This window comes from Sorex fumeus, unplaced genomic scaffold, assembly GCF_029834395.1.
Source record: "Sorex fumeus unplaced genomic scaffold, SorFum_2.1 ptg000265l, whole genome shotgun sequence".
In the NCBI taxonomy this organism is placed as follows: domain Eukaryota; kingdom Metazoa; phylum Chordata; class Mammalia; order Eulipotyphla; family Soricidae; genus Sorex; species Sorex fumeus.
The window spans coordinates 26,574,720-26,588,341 of NW_026606322.1; the positions used below are offsets into that span (position 1 = coordinate 26,574,720).

General features: G+C 45.4%; 1 protein-coding gene across 1 annotated transcript in view; it reads right to left on the minus strand.

Moving 5' to 3' along the window:
- Positions 1-1,718: 1,718 nt before the first annotated feature.
- The window catches only part of CLIC6 (chloride intracellular channel 6), a 60,901-nt gene continuing 48,997 nt past the window's right edge, over positions 1,719-13,622 (minus strand). Inside the window, exons 6-7 of the mRNA XM_056109154.1 lie at positions 12,207-12,388; positions 1,719-2,864 (exon numbers count right to left, since the gene is read on the minus strand). Coding sequence (XP_055965129.1) covers positions 2,703-2,864; positions 12,207-12,388 — 344 coding nt within the window. The 3' untranslated portion in view covers positions 1,719-2,702. The remainder of the gene's footprint in view (positions 2,865-12,206; positions 12,389-13,622) is intronic.

Below are 13,622 nucleotides of genomic sequence, written 5' to 3' on the forward strand. Positions count from 1 at the left end.
ATTTGCCTCACATTTTTCCAACTCAGGTTTGATCTCCAGCATCCCATTGGTCTCCCATTCTCACCATAAGTGATCCCTGAACACAGAGCCTGGAGTCATCCCTGAGCACCACTGGGTGTGGCCCCCCATTTTTTTTTTAAAGGGGAAGAGCAAGAAGACATTCATTTTGGGTGATGGTTGTGCTGTTCTACTTCATTCAAAGGTGTAACAGGGTTTGGGGGAGGAGCAACACACAGAGGAGGGAATTCCTTCTCTGTGGAACGTTCCACAGTATCCCAGGAAGGCCTCCCTGCATCAGTCCATATTTTTCTTCTCCAGGTTCTGCTAGAACAGAAGTTGTTTAATTCAAAACCCAACACCATAATGAAGCCCTTAAGCCACTCAAACAGCCCTGGACCGTTCCTCCCTTCCCACATAGGAGAACTTGGGGTCTATAAAAGAGTGAGGTGGGGAGAGTTCCTACAGAAGACCATGAGGAATTGCTCCTGTAACTGTGTTTTGCCATTAGGTCACGACTCTCTGGAGCTATCTAGATGAAGTCAATGCTCTCCTATCCTTAAGGCTCCTAACAATACAGTAGTCCCCAAATCCAAACACCAGTGATCCCGAATTCAAATACAGATTCTCTCTCGTTGAAATTTGCTCCCACACTTTTAAAGGGAACCCATCTCTGCTCATTTTCTCTCAATCTAAGGGGCAAATGCAGCATTAAAAATAAAGATAGTGGCTCCATTTAAAACATGTTTATGATTTGTTTAATTTTGAAGGCATACAGAGTTTGTGTAGGTCATTTTAACATCTAGAAACACAAAGATAGCATTTGTAACATCTGGTAAATGATTTATTTTCTGAGCCTAGAGATAACATTAATAAAACTAGACTTAAACATCAGACCCCTAAATAGCCATGAAATGTAAGCAAGGGCACACACACCAGACACAACCGCCCACATGCTGTGGCAAACAGAGAACCAGTCACCAGATTCACCCTGCTCGGGGGAAAACCTAATGTACCAGGAGCCAGAAATAAAACTGGGAATAGTACTAGGGACTCTGTGTCTCTCGCTAGATGTTTTGCAAGAAATTCCAGAACCGTTTCTATTGCTACATTTTCCTCTCTTTCAAATGAATCATCCTTGAACACAAGGGCAGATTAAAAAATGAGCATTTTAGCCTTCACCACATATAACAACCAACTCAACGAGGGAGTTTCCATTAGTGTGTGTGGACGTCCTTGTGGGCGAAGTTCAGATCCTGTGAGGTCTTGAGAAGCATCAAATTAGTCCTGTTTTGTAACCTATGCCTTGAGTAAGAGATTCTCTCTCTCTCCTTCTCTCTTTCTCTCTCTCTCTCTTTCACTCTCTCTCTCACACACACACAAACACAAAGACACACATTAATGAGAGAGGCAAGCCATAGCCATGGTGAAGGGGAAGTCACATATAAACCAGAAAACAGAGTTTGTTGATGGTTTTCCACTTCCTCCCCAACTTGGCCATTTACCAGAACTGTCCACAAGCCATCACCTTGAGTGTTGCCTCTCTGGATCACTTCCTGTCTGTCCTTGAGATAAGTGGAGAGAGGGCACAGGGGCTCCCCACAATAGGGATAGCTCCACACTGCACCACCACAATGGAATCACCCTCCTGGATCACATCCTCTCAAGTGAGGCTGCTCAATTCCTACTCCGACACAAGCTTCTCTGACCTGCAACTGGGAGTAAGTGTCCTCTTGAAGGCAAGCATGATGTCCAAGAGAGGAGAGGAAGCAAGAGGGGACGCTGGAAAAGGAGTCAGTGTAAGGGACACAGGAAGACACTCTCCTCCGTTACCGCCCCTGTGGCACGGTGGAGGTAGAGAGAACAAGGCAGAGAGTGGGCTGTCTGCCTCCAGCTTCCAGTTCCTGTCAGTTCCTAGGGTCTCGAACATCTGTGGACCCTACAAATCTGTTCCCTGTGAATCCAACTCACAAGTTTCGCCTTAAGTCCGGCTGAATGGGAGCGCTCTAAGTCCTCTACAGATGATTATGAAGGCACAGTAAGCTGGTTCCCTCACCAGCCTTTCCAAAGTGATACAATATCACAACAAAATTGGTGTGAGAGACAGATTTAAAAGACATTTACCAATGAGTTTCTAGGAGTTATCTAATTAGCGAATCTGTGGGTGATGGTTTTTTCTTCCCTCCTTTTAGTTACACTCTGACACTGGTTTTAAAATATTTAAAATATCAAAATGCATCATTTTATCATTAAGTAGTTTTTCATTCTCAAAATAACTAAACTACCTTTTTAGAGGAGACAAACAGACTAGGCATGATTATGAAAACTATCAGAGATAGTTGCTTTTTTTTTAATTAAAGGAGAAATTTGAACCCAAACCTAATTAGCTCTGAAACTTAAATGACCACGCTCATGTCCTAAATAGTGTGGATCTCCACCCATGATTGCCAAAGGCATACATTACCATCAGCCTATTGGTGCATATAACAATAGCTATTGGAATTATTCCAACACACACATGAGTTAACAAATTATAAGGCCTGTATCATTGTTTCTTTAGTGTAGCCCACTAAGAATGACTAATTGTTAAAATATGGGCATTCTTTTGCAATGGATATTTTGGGGGGGAAACAGCATAAAGAAAATACTTCTTTTAGAGCCTAGCTCATACAACTGAGAAAAAGGACAGAAAACATCCCCTGGCTTTACTTCATTCTTTTTGCAACATCTGAATAGGCATGTTCGATCTCCTGGTCGGCTGGACACGTGTTTGTGAACTCATCCCTAGCATACGCATTGTTCAAGTATCTCCAGATGCCCGTCATTTCCGTGGGAAATTCAAAATCTCGGTATCGCTTTGCCACGATCTGGAAATGAAGAGGAAAACATCAGCAAAGGAAAACCCACAAATATGGGGGCGGGGGATTTGGGGAGGAGGGCATGGAATCTTGCAGTTTACTCTCTGGAGTTGTGTACTACGTTGTTATCAAATTGTGAAACACTTCTCCCTTTCATCTACCCCACAACTTGCTCTTGACTTTACACAGGATATATTGAATAGAAGAGAGGTCATAAAGATACTGTACTTAAAACAGTGGACCACACACACACACACACACACACACACACATACACACACACACACATACATCCCTGACAGTCCCTGGGACCCACTGGCACGCATTTGCTCTAAACTCTGGCAGATTTGTGCTCGTGGTTCTGACCAACCACAGCTCCCCGTGCATTTCACTGCTGTGTGATTTGGTACCTACAGACTCAAGGTGGGTCTTGCATTTAGACCAGGCTAGGATCCCTGTGAAGGGCGCTCACTTTTGCAATTTTCTGAAATACCCAGTGTCAGAGTAAGTCACAATTACTGCAGATTTCCAAGGTTCTTCCAGCAAACATCATCATACTAGGGTCAGTCCTAGGCAGAGGGCCCATCCATGGACAGAGAAACACAAAGCTCCATCCTTGGGAAAACAGTGGATGAGCCCACCACCAAGAGCGCAGGTCCCAGAAACCCCCAAGTGGGAGCCACTTCCTTCGGATGGAGACGCACTGGTAGGGATTTGGCCACAAGGAGGGAGATTTTTTTGTGGGGATTATGTCCATTCCTGTGGCTTCCTTGTTCAAATACCACAAACCAGGTGCTTCAGAACAGAAACAAATCCTTCTCTCCCAGCCCTGAAGGCCAGAAGCCAGAAAAATCAGTGTAAGCTTCCTCTGAGGGTCTATTGATAGCTCTGCTCTAGATCTTTCTCTTCATTCCTATTCATTCCTTGTCCTGCGGGAACCCAACGCCAACCTTCACAGGGTCTAGCCCCTCAGTTTGTGTTTCTACATCCACAGTTCCCCTGTTATAAGGACTCCAGTCACAATGGATTTGGGGGTCTCCTGCTCTCCCAGTGACCTCCTCATAACCAGTTGTAGGATAACATTGGTTTGTCCTCTCTGCCTTGCCACAGGGATCTTGGGTTTATTGGGTTACTCCTGTCACAGTGCTCCCATTCCTCTGTGTTTATCTGTAAACTCTTTCTTTGTGCTCTGCTTCCCCAACCAATTGCCTTTATCTCCTAAGCAGACTCTGTTAACTTGTACATATTGTTTTTCTCCTCTCCTTAGTCCAATAACTTAATTAATATCTAATTAATTCTACTTCTTAATATTAGTTATTTTGTATGGACACAGTAAGAGATACATTAAGCTTGTAGGGTGGCTCTCTGGGGACATCTTGCTATAGATCTCGGACTACAGTGCTCAGGACAGGTTCATCTTTCCTAATCCTAGCAGGGTCCTAATATAGATTGTTACTTTTTGGATCATGACAGAGTTTGTCCATGACCATGCTCTTAACTTATAGTTAAGTATTATGGTGCTTTGGCCTGGCCCATTTCAATGCTAGGGTAGTTCACAGCTTGCCCTGTGTCCATCCAGTTCCTCGTCTGGACCCTGCTTTTGGGGTGCTAGGAAGGGCAACTGAGGCTTAAGTTGAGAAAACAGAAGCCCAGGAGTGAATATCATTCAGAGTCAATTAACTCCCAAGTTACAAAAACATAGCACTAACTGTCTTCCTGTGTCTATACAGAAAGGACATTGCTCTGAATTAACTATGCAAAGAACTTAAGGAGAAGAGAAAAGCAATATTTACAAGTTAATAGAGTTTGATTAGGAGATAAAGGTTGGGAAGCAGAGCACAAAGAAAGAGCTTACAAATAAACACAGAGGAATGGGAGCACTGTGATGGGAGTAACCCAATGAACCTAAGTTCCTTGTGGCAAGGCAGAAAGGATAAACCAATGTTACCCTACAACCAGTCCCATCTGTGAAGTCCTGATTTTAAATAAGGGTGTGCTCCAAGGAACTGGGCTTCAACAGGTGAATTCAGAGATAAAAAGAACACAATTGATCCCGACTCAGAGACACTGGGCTACTCTGGTATCTGCCATCCGATATGCTTTGGAGGTGTCTGTATCACCTAAGCGTGAGCTTGATTACAAGAGAGAAATATTTTAGCCGGCTATTTCTCAGATGTCCACATGCAGTGTGTGAACATAATGGGACCAGACGCCTTTGGGAAGCCTCCAGAATTACTAAATGTCTCTTCCTTCCCTCAACCTTTAGGACATCAACATTCCAAGTTCTACTTTCCTTCTGGGTTTCACTCACATTTGCTGGTTAACCTTACTCGTTCTGTGCTTGGGGCATTTCAGAGTAAACCTGTTCAACTCTGTCTCCGTTCATCCCCACAGAGGGATGGACACTGGGTCTGAGGCATTTTCTGAATACGAACTTGGTTTCCCTTCCTTCCGTACAAATTCATGTTTGGGTTCCCTTCACCGGTAACTTAGGAGGTTTAATGTCTGTTTTCATGCTTCAGGCAGATTTTCATATAATGGTAGCACTGCACTGTAGCACTGTCCTCCCGTTGTTCATCTATCTGCTTGAGCGGGCACCAGTAACATCTCCATTGTGAGACTTGTTGTTATTGTGTTTGGCATATCAAATACATCATTGGTAGCTTTCCAGGCTCTGCCATGCAGGCAAGATACTCTTGATAGCTTGCCAGGCTTTCCAAGAGGGGCAGACGAATCGAACCCAGGTCAGCTGAGTCAGCTGCGTGCAAGGCAAACACCTACTCACTGTGCTATAGCTCCAGGTCCCATAATGATAGAAATTCAACTTAGCTATCAAACCATGCATTGCATAATAATGGAAAATATATGATTATTCACATAGGGATGAATATAATACATGATATAAACCCCCTACTTTCTGATTTTCCTATTAGGATAATGTCTACTTCCTCCTGATTATGAAAAATGAGGAAATTTTATTCCCTTCCTCAACTTCCAAGGCATTTCTTCTCCCTAATCCTACTTCCAGTGGTTAAAAGCATCCCAAGTTGTGCTTCTCATTCCATTCTGTCCCTTGCCTATTCCCATGGTTTCGATTGGGTCTCTTATGACCTTTATGTCAAGGTCATAAGATTTGATTTTGTATAATTTTATCAGCCCCATTCTCCAAACTTCCAGCTAATTCCTGCAATGTCTTTTTCTACTTACAACTGATTCTTAGCATTTCTGAACTCTTTTCTTTGACTCTACTTTTGTTCTTAGCCCTTCCTAGCTGACTGTTATCCTCATTGTGATGGTCATTCATTCTTGATAGCTTCAGTTTTGTCATTGAGCTTTATTTCATTGTGCAGTCATGACTGCCATTTATAGCACAGCTGTAAGACATTTGCCTTGTGTGCAGCCAGCCCGGCTGAGCCAGGTTTGATTCCTCTGCCCCTCTCGGAGATCCCAGCAAGCTACTGAGAGTATCTCGCCCACATGGCAAAGCCTGGCAAGCTACCCATGACATATTCGATATGCCAAACACAGTAACAAGTCTCAAAATGGACACTTTACTGGGTCTGCTCGAGCAAATCGATGAACAATGGGAGGACAGTGGACAGAGTTTACTCCTGACTGTGTTTGGGGGTCACTCCTGGTGGTGTTCAGAGAACTACATGTTGTGCTGAGGATTAAACTAGGGTCAGCACATGCAAAGCAAGTTCCTTAATCCTTTCACCCTCTCTCTAGTCCTCACTGAGCGCTTTTTGTCCTCTTCAAATCATGGGTCACTTTTATGAAAAGCATCGTTACTATAGCCAGTAGTAATTCACATTTTACCTTACGTGATAGCAGTTTTCAAGGAAAAAAATAAAAGAACATCAAAATAAAGAAAAACAAATACATTCACCAAGGCATATCTGTAAAATAATTGAGGGTTCTTTCTTCTTACGCATCATTTTGAGCCCATTCAGAAGTCTCTGCTCAGCTCTGTAAAGGGGTAGCACCATCAAGCACTGTTTCTCAGCTTCCTTTTCTCTTCTCTTCCTCTGCCTAGCCTTTGCCCCACTCCTTCTGGATTATATCTACCACTTGAAGGTCCTATCGGATTCCTTCTGATTACTAATAACTTCAACATTTGAGATTTATTAGACCAACCATTTGCTTAAAAATAGTATGTAGATGGGGCTGGAGCAATAGCACAACGGGTAGGGTGTTTGCCTTGCACATGGCCGACCTGAGTTCAATTCCTCCATCCCTTCAGGAGAGCCCGGCAAGCTACCGAGAGTATCCCGCCCACATGGCAGAACCTGGCAAGCTCCCTGTGGCATATTCAATATGCCAAAAACAGTAACAACAAGTCTCACAAAAGAGACGTTACTGGTGCCCGCTCAAGCAAATTGATGAACAATGGGAGTACAGTGCTACAGTGCAGAGCCAGGACTAACCCTTGTGCATCATCAGGTGTGACCCAAAATGCAAAATAAATAAATAAATAAATAATAAAAACAGTATGTAGGGCAAATGGGATAAGAATGGGGCAGCTGTTGGGGGCAGAGTGATAGTACAGCAGGGAGGGCGTTTGCCTTGCACGCGGCAGATCCAGGTTCAATCCCTGGCATCCCATATGGTTCCCCAAGCACCACCAGGAGTAATTCCTGAGTGCAGAGCCAGGAGTAACCCCTGAGCATAATTTGGTGTGACCCAAAAAGAATAAAAAAAAGAATCGGGCAGCTGTAGATCAATTAGGCTTTCCACCCCTCAACAGTCACTCACCAAACACTGATCTCAATTCTGCCCCAAGGACTTAAGAGAAGCCGAGTTAGGACTGTGACTAGGATTAAGGTGAGGGTGAAGTTTAGGTTTAGAGTTATGGCTTTCCCCTTTCTGAGACTCATAGATGAGGAAAGAGGTCACCAGAGCTGAAATGAAAGTAGGCATCTTTCGCATGTCTTCCTTGGCTAGTTTAAGCCATAATTCTTTTCTCTAATCAGCAGTCAGTAGGACCAGCACAGCATCTCACCTTCAGAGCAGGGAAGGAGAAATCAAAGATAATGATGGCGTCTCTGTTTGCCTCCTCCAACTCCTCCCCAGAAATCTGTGATGATAATTCTAGAGACACACCCCTTGCCTTGTCCACAGACAAAAGACAGATCTGGGCATTTTAGGATTTTACTGTGTAGTTTTACAGAAAAATAATGCAGAATCAGAGACAATGACAGAGATGAAGACAGATACAGAGAGACAGAGTGAGATAAAGACCTAGAAATGAGACATAAGCAGAGACAGAGATATCATCCCCTGCCTTTGCAGCAACCCATACGAAAGCGATCTGCTGAATTTTGAGTTCGTAATTTGTACTTTTCTGACTGTATGAAACTTTAAAAGTTAATGTCCTATTTTTCTTATTTTTTTCTGGGTTTCAGGAAAAGGAATAAATTATAAATTCTTTTATCCTCTCATCTTTTACCATAAATTCTTTCAGACTGATTCTCATTTCCTTTCAGAAGTGTTCCATCCTGGAGGGTTATTAAGCTCTTTGGTATTTTTGAGTGCTAAATGGTTTTGAATATTTTGCAGTTAAATCTTACACTAGAGCCATGGACTGATTTATTTTCCTCGGAATTTTACCCTTTCTACTGAAATTTTAAAGTGGGTTTCTTGGAGTTGGAGTGATAGCACAGTGGGTAGAGCATTTGCACGTGGCCAACCCGGGTTCAATTCCCAGCATCCCATATGGTCCCCCGAGCACTGCCAGGAGTAATAGCTGAGTGTATGAGCCAGGAGTAATTTCTGTGCATTGCTGGGTGTCACCCAAAGGGCAAAAAAAGTGGGTTTCTTTGAGAGTTTCAGACTAAACAAGTAGCAGGTAATGCAGTAGAAAGGGGCATTTCTCTTGCTCTGCCACAACCTCCAGGTGCTTCGTTGATGTTGCTCTGGTTAGAGAAATGGCTGAGCCACATTCACTGATGCAATGACACCAATACCCAGTTGAGAAAACAGTTCCCAAACATCCAATTTGGACAATCTCCCGTGCAGCATCGGTCTGGGGGGTGTTGAGATGCTTTAAGATTTTTTGTTTAATGCCAAGGCTCTAGCAAAGGATGGAAGCATCCCCTTGTGAGATCAGATACCTTTCTCAAATTTGAACTTCACAATGGGTAATCTTTGAGCACAACAGGGGAGAGGAAAGGCAGAGAAAAATAAGCTTGGATTGGGAGAGGGGGAAAGATGTTCCGGAAAAGAAAAGCACGGAAATAACATGGAATGGCTGGAGGTGGCTGGCAGCCCAAAGGCCCATCAGTGCCGCCAAGGGCATAAAGGAAGTCTCCAAATGCCTAATTCATGAGTCATTAAAGCGTGGAGTCCTAGTTCTGTGTTTCCCGTCTTCTCTTTCATCTCCTGCTCTACCAAGGGTTCAACTCTAGACTTGGTGGGATTTTAATCAAGATGCCCCAGAACATATGGTCATGGAGAGTATCATGCTAAGTGAAACAAGTCAGAAAGAGGGGAACAGACATAGAATGACTGCACTCATTTGTAAGCACTGTAGTACTGTCCTCCCGTTGTTCATCAATTTTCTCAAGCAGGCACCAGTAATATCTCCATTGTGAGACTTATTGTTACTGTTTCTGGCATATTGAATACACCACAGGGAGCTTTCCAGGCTCTGCTGTGTGGGCGGGATACCCTCAGTAGCTTGCTGGGCTCTCCAAGAGGGGCGGAGGAATTGAACCTGAGTCGGCCATGTGTAAGGCAAACTTCTTACCAGCTATACTATTGCTCTAGTCCTCTCATTTGTGGAATATAAAAATAACATAATATGAGACTGACACCCAAGGACAGAAGAGACAAGGCCCCATAAGTTGGAAGTCTGCCTCATGAGCTGGGAGAGAAGGCAGCTGGGATAGAGTAGGGATCACTAAGTCAATGATGGTTGGAGGAATCGTTAGGGATGGGAGATGTGTGCTGTAAATAGATAAAGGACAAAATATGGTGGCTTCTCAGTATCTGTATTGAAAACCATAATGCCCACAAGTAGAGAGAGAGTATGGGGGAAACTGTCTGCCATACAGGCAGGGGAAGGGCTGAGAAGGGGGTGTATATTGGAGACACTGGGTGGTGGAAAATGTGCCCTGGTGGAGAGATAAGTGTTGGATCATTGTATGACTGAAACTCAAACATGAAAGCTTTGTAACTGCATTTCATGGTGACTCAATTGAAAAAAAAAAATGATGCCCTAGAACAAGGCCTGTGCTTCCCCCAGGGCACCTGCAGGTACTGAGAGTGAAGGACACAGCCCTAGTGATGATGACAATAAAACCATACCTGCAAGCAACAGAGAAGTTGGAGCCACAACCAAGGCTACCTTAACAAGGGGTCCAAGTCCCAGACGTTTCCACTCAATAGCTCAAGGGATTCACGCTTCTCAAGCATTTCTTGTTCTGTGCTTCTTTTTTGGTTGGGGGGGCCACACCTTGAAGTGCTCAGGGGCTTCTCCTGGTTTGGTGCCCACTGTGGTGCTCAGGGATCAAGCTTGGGTTTTTCTTTTTTCTTTTTGGGTCACACCCGGCAATGCACAGGGGTTACTCCTGGCTCTGAACTCAGGAATTACGCCTGGTGGTGCTCAGGGGACCATATGGGGTGCTGGGAATTGAACCTGGGTTGGCCGTGTGCAAGGCAAATGCCCTACCCGCTGTGCTATCACTCCAGCTCCAAGCTCGTTTTTTTTTTTTCTGTCTGCAAAGATTGCCTCAGCTGTTTGTCCTATCTCCCCTGTGCCTACGCAATTCCTCGGCTTCTCCTATTGAAGACTCGTTGGTCCAGGAATCTTCAGACACTAACTGTCAGTGGACTTTGGCTCTCACTTTGTGCTGACATAGGGAGTACAGGGTGCCAGATCTGCAAGAGACTGGGCCAAGGAGCTGCCGGCCGCTCCCCACTGTGGCTGATGCACACTCAGAGGGGCTCAGACACGCTGCACTTAGTCCGGGATGACTGGCTTGCCTGATGCTCACTAGGAATTCAGTTTACCTTTCTTTCTTTTCTTTTTTTCTTTTTTTTAATTTCTTTTTTTTTATTGAATCACTGTGAGATACAGTTACAAAGCTTATTGATTGAGTTTCAGTCATACAATGAATGAACACCCAACCCTCCACCAGTGCACATTCCCCACTACCAATGTCCCCAGTATTACCCCCACACACACACACTTTCCAGCCCTCCCCCTGCCTCCATGGCAGACAATTTCCCCCATACTCTCTCTCTACTTTGGGGCATTATGGTTTGCAATACAGATACTGAGAGGCATCATGTTTGATCCTTTATCTACTTTCAGCACACATCTCCCATCCCGCACAATTCTTCCGACTATCATTGTCTTAATGACCCCTTCTCTATTCCACTCAGCTCGCCTTTCCGTGCACACAGATTTCAAGCACCATCTCCCAGCCTCAGGCACTGGGCACCACATGAAATCAAGGCCCTCTCTCCAGCGGCTTTCAGTTAGGGGGTGGCGGTGAGAAGTGGTGAGGACGGGGTGCCAAGTTCCCAGGCCTGCCTGGGGAATACCTCAAGTGGCCCAGAGACAATCTATCTTTATAAAACTTGAGGTTTGGCTGTCTCCAACAGACATAAGTTAGCATGCCTGCTTGGTTTCTTGTGTTAGGGAGAATGGGGGTTGGCCCACACCCAGCGGTGCTCGGGGCTCGCTCCTGGCTCTGTACTCTGGGATCACTCCTGATGGGGCTCAGGGGACCATGTGTGTGCCAGGGATCAAATCCAGGTCAACCGTGTGCAAGACAAGCGCCTTACTTACCACATTGTCTCTCCAGCCCCTGAGTAGCTCTGTAACACTGTCTCCCGTTGTTCATGGATTTGCTCGAGCAGGCACCAGTAACATCTCCATTGTGAGACTTGTTGTTACTGTTTTTGGCATATCGAATATGCCACGGGAAGCTTGCCAGGCTCTGCCGTGTAGGCGGAATACTCAAGGTAGCTTGCCGGGCTCTCCGAGAGGGATGGAGGAATCGAACCTGGATTGGCCATGTGCAAGGCAAATGCCCTACCCACTGCGCTATCACTCCAGCCCAGCCCCTTAGTAAGTTTTGTTAATTTGGGAGTCCAGATTTTCTCAGGGGCTCAAAAAGAATGACAGTGCATGTTTTGTGTATAGGACCTCTGGCACTGCCTGGCTCCCCAAGACTGCTGGGCCACAACCCCAATGAGGATGGAAAGGGAGGAACCCCCAGCACTGCCAGGCGTGGCAAAGCCATCAACTAGAGACCACATTTGCAATTGTGTCTGTACCAGCATGAAACGAGTCAAAGACCCATCCCCGTGCACAATGCTGGGGTCAGGGCAGAGACACACCTTAATGATATGGAGTTTGGGGAGGAGGTTACAGTCGGCTAGCGTGAGCTCATTCCCATCCAGAAACTTCCGCCCAGAAACAGTCGCATCCTCGGGGCTGTAGGCATCTATTTCATCAGGCAGAGGACTGTTTAAGTAATTATCCAGCTTCTTCAGGGCCCTTAGCAGGTTCTTCTCATAAACTGAAACAGAAAGAAAGACAAAAGGTCCTTCACGCCCTACCAAGGTCACGAGTTGCCCCCCACAAGCCACTCTCCGGCAAGGCCATGGCTCCAGAAGCACAAGGACTTAATGCAGAGCCCGGCAGCTTGCGGCAGAAAAGTGAATGGACTATGCGTTAATCCACAGTACCATGCCTCCCCAGGAGGGAAGGGGTGTCACTCCCTTCCGCCTTTTTCCCCCTGGGCAGCAAGATGGCAGCTGCCTTGGAGCTTTTTGGAAAGCGAGGTATGAGCCGGTGGTGACAGGCAACTGAAACCTCATGGGAAGGGGGTCATTCCCGTCTCGTCCTTCATGCCCTACCAAGGTCACGAGTTGCCCCCCACGAGCGGCTCTCCAGCACGGCCATGGCTCCAGAGCCACAGAAACCAATCTTGTAATTATCTGGCTCTTGGCAGAAATACCTCCAGGCTTAATAAGTAAAATATCAGAAATCCAAAATTTAGCAGCCGTGCGACATCATATGGTTCTCATAACCAGCTGTAGAAAACAAATGATTTCACAATGCCTTTTCAGCAGTTCTGATTGTTGGGTGTAAAGTCTAAACAATAATGGTACATCTTTTGTCGAAATAATGAATGTAATCAAAGTAGACAGGGTGTTAAGTAGAATTCATCTGCCTCACAGGCATTGGGAGGGGTGGGAGGGGGTATATTGGGGTTCTTGGTGGTAAAAAATAAGTACTGGTGAAGGGAAAGGTGTTTGATTATTGCATGACCGAGACTTAAACCTGAAAGCTTTGTAACTTTTCCCACAGTGGTGATTCAATAAATAAATAAAAAAAGACAAAACAGAGAGGAGAGATGTGCCCGCTGCTGTCCCTGCAGCCTGGTCAGAGGGCCGAGGGTGGGCCTCTCCGTCCTGACCCCAGGGGCAGGGCTTGGAGGAGAGCAGGCAGATTGCCGGGGTCTGGACAAAGGACACACTCCTCCCTAGAGGAGAATTTTCCATCTACACATCATTGCTCCTTCTAGAATTTATTAGTTTTCTATACACACACATGCATATTGTGAAAATACATGTCCCGTGATGAAAGAGATACTGGCAGAGGAAACACTTGAATGAATTCCCACAGTGCAGCTGGGAGCACCTGGGTGGCGGTGATTTGCCCTGAAAGCATCGTTTTCTAGAGTCCCAACCTCTAGAAAACACTACTGTCTCTTGACTCTCAACATGCAAGTTCCAAGCAGGTTGGCT